The 2,933-nt window shown below is 60.1% G+C and overlaps 1 protein-coding gene across 1 annotated transcript in view; it reads left to right on the top strand.

The window, feature by feature from the left end:
* Window positions 1-1,725: 1,725 nt before the first annotated feature.
* Window positions 1,726-2,933, top strand: part of LOC103926195 (drebrin-like protein) — a gene marked incomplete at its 3' end in the record, with an annotated part of 11,419 nt that continues 10,211 nt past the window's right edge. The window contains exons 1-3 of the mRNA XM_009335039.1: window positions 1,726-1,744; window positions 2,044-2,156; window positions 2,711-2,785. Of these exons, the coding sequence (XP_009333314.1) occupies window positions 1,726-1,744; window positions 2,044-2,156; window positions 2,711-2,785 (207 nt within the window). The remainder of the gene's footprint in view (window positions 1,745-2,043; window positions 2,157-2,710; window positions 2,786-2,933) is intronic.

The raw sequence follows: 2,933 nt of genomic DNA, 5'->3' as shown, positions 1-2,933 counted from the left end.
ACCACGAAGTGCTTCAAAGCCGGCTTCCTCAGGCTGGCGATTCCAGCTTGCTGCTGCTAAAGTGCCTCTTCTTTCTTTGGTTCTCTGCTTCGTGGGACTTTTTTTTATTTTTCTGATCCGGCTGCCGATTCCCACACAAATGCTTCTTGGTGCAAAGCTGAAGCTGGTAGAAAGCGATGCATCCAGGCAGGTTTCTCCGCTCTCTGGATTTGCATCCTCCAGCGCTCCGCTGTGTTCCCTCGCCGGCTGCCTTTCTCATTTGCAAGTGTTTCTCACAACCCACGAAGCTCTCGGTGGCCGTGGTCAGGTGAGACGTTTTCTGGGCAGCTTGGCAGGGTTCGGCGAAGCCCGCCTTGCGGGTGGTTTGGTGCTGGGGCCTCTTGTTCAGCAAAAGCTCTTACCGAGCCGCGGACGAGGGCTGCGGGGAGCCCTGGGGAGGCTGCGGAGGATGGGAGTGCCTGAGCGCCGGATCTGCGCTAGAGAGCGGCTGCGGGGGGCTGTCGGTGGGGCTGGGGCGCAGATTTGCCGCCCTCGAAGAGTCGGGGTTGTACGGAAGAGAGATCTGAATTTAGGGCTCGCGCAGGTGTTAGCTGCTTGGTGAGTTTTGTGTGCGAATTAAAAGTCCCGCGTGGTTTTTATGCTGGACCCTGCTTAGTTAGGCGCAGCGTAACTCTGCCGCTCCCTGTTACCGGAGCCCCGACCTCTCCGCGGAGCTCTGCTCCTCCCAGCACTTCCCTTTGTGTCCTTCCGTGCCCGCCACTGCGGCGTTAAACATTGACCCGGCCAAACACGCAGCCCCCCAGGCCCTCCCGGCGCCCGGCACGGGCTCCCGTCGGCCGACCGGCTTCAGACTTCCAGCCTTAAACTTTTCTGCCGGGCTTGGAAACCGCTGTGCCAAATTTAGAGCCAAAGCGTAAATATTTAATAGCAGAGAAGAAAACGATCTCGGGTCCTGCTGCAGTGCGGAGCAAAACAGACTCGGCTGTGCAGCTGCTGCCGGTGTTTGATGCTAAGCAGTAGCTCCTTTTCCGCTTTTCAGGGGTCAGACAAACCAAAGTAGGAGGAATCGTGGTCTGTGGGAATTTTTTTGAAATGAGAGCACACGTTTTTGCGTTTTTCCTCCTTTTCGGGTAGTTTTTTGGCGTACGCTTTTTAGCAAGAGCGATGCTGCGGTCCGTGGGGCAACGTAGCGCTTTCCGCCACTCGCCCGTCTTGCACGACCCCTCTGCTGAGCCTTGCCCGGTTTTTTTCCCCTCTGCGCAGCGGTGGGCTCTCCTCCTCCGTCCCCAAGCTCGTAGCTGAGAGCAGCCCCTGCAAAGACCTGCCTGGAGGGGCCCTGTGGGTTTAACGCCAGCGAGGAAAGCATGAGGGCAGGAGTTTCCTCCTACGGTTGGCAAGCGTGACCTTACCTCGCGCCAGCCTCTCGGTTTCTTCTCTACTTCCCATTTGACGAAGCAGGGCTCGTCACAGCCGCCGCCGGACTTAGAAGGTGGTGGTGGTGGTGGGGGGGAGCAAGGCGTAGCCGGTTCCTCCGCCGCTTCTTGGGACCTTTCCGACCTCCCGTCGAGCTGTTTTCCGACGGCGGAGGTGCTCGCCGGAGACCCCGCAGCGCGGTTTCATGCCTGCGGGCAGAGTTTGCAGCTGCCTGCTCTGGTTAAGGCCTCCGATTAGTCTGGGGCACGTGAGCGTCTCCTTCCCCGTCTCTGCCGTCACTTGATCTGCGTTATGGCCCCGGGATCTTTCCGTACGTGGAGCTGTGCTTGTCGCAGCGAAGGTCTGAGGAAGAGAAACTCTGGCGGCAAAGGCTGCTGGGGACGGGGGCGTTGGGTGAGAGCGGGCTGAGACTCGGCTCCTGCGCAAACGAGCAGGTAACGGAAGGACTAGGGCAAACGCGAGGGGTCTGAAATACTCCCAGTGTAGGACAGCTCCAAATCTGACGGGAATAATCTCCAGGAAATAAACGGCCTCTCGCAGGCTCGGCCGTTCCCACCGCGTGTACGTGATCTGCTTGTCTCACGCCCTCTCGTTTCTCTCCCGGGACAGATGGTGGCCTGGAGGAGATGGTGGAGGAGCTCAACAGCGGGAAGGTGATGTATGCCTTCTGTAGGGTGAAGGATCCCAACTCCGGCCTGCCCAAATACGTCCTCGTCAACTGGGTGAGCGGGGACCTGGGAGGGAGCCGGTGGAAATAAATGACTCTTTCTCCCTTCGATTCTCTCTCGAATCGTCGTTGCCGAACGCTCGGCGGCCGAGGTGTTGAATATCCACCAAGCTGCGATACCGAGGGCGTACCGTGCCCACCGCTCTGCGGGTCCGCAGTCCAAACCCCGTGGACACAGGCGACCAGAGGCTGGGAGGGTTCACTTCCCCCTCGCGTCTCTTTGGCCACGTAGCTCGCTGGGCTGGCAGCGATGCTGCTGGTAAACGGCTCTGAACCCATCTAGGATGGGTTGAATGAAGCGCTTGAGGATCCGCTGGAGCCTGGAGGCCTCACGGTGTGGCCCTTGTCCCTGGGCGGGAGGCTCGCCATGTCCCTCTGAGCAGCGCTTGCTGCAGAGCGGGGTCTTTTCCCACGCGGCAAGCCCTGGTGAAGCCCTCACCGTGGCCAGCGTGGATGATTTTACGGGCTCAGATCAAGGTGCTTGCTGCTATAAAGGCATCCTGGGATGGGACTCTGGGGTAAGAAGGTGCCGATGGTTTCTCTTTGCAGACTGGCGAAGGCGTGAACGACGTGAGAAAAGGAGCCTGCGCCAACCACGTCAGCACCGTAGCAAACTTCCTAAAGGTCTGGTCCTCTTTTCCTTGCGTCCTCCCCGGATCGGTGGGCCCCGGGGCTAGGGAACCCCTGCCCTGTGTGGCTCACGCCGCGCTTTGGGGCGGCGCGGGGGGGCGTCTGTTTGCAGGCGGGACCGTGGCCAGGAGCGGCTGGGGAG

The sequence above is a fragment of the Pygoscelis adeliae genome, unplaced genomic scaffold, assembly GCF_000699105.1.
Source record: "Pygoscelis adeliae isolate BGI_AS28 unplaced genomic scaffold, ASM69910v1 Scaffold690, whole genome shotgun sequence".
Taxonomy (NCBI): Eukaryota; Metazoa; Chordata; class Aves; order Sphenisciformes; family Spheniscidae; genus Pygoscelis; species Pygoscelis adeliae.
This window is presented reverse-complemented; position numbering and strand designations above follow the sequence as displayed.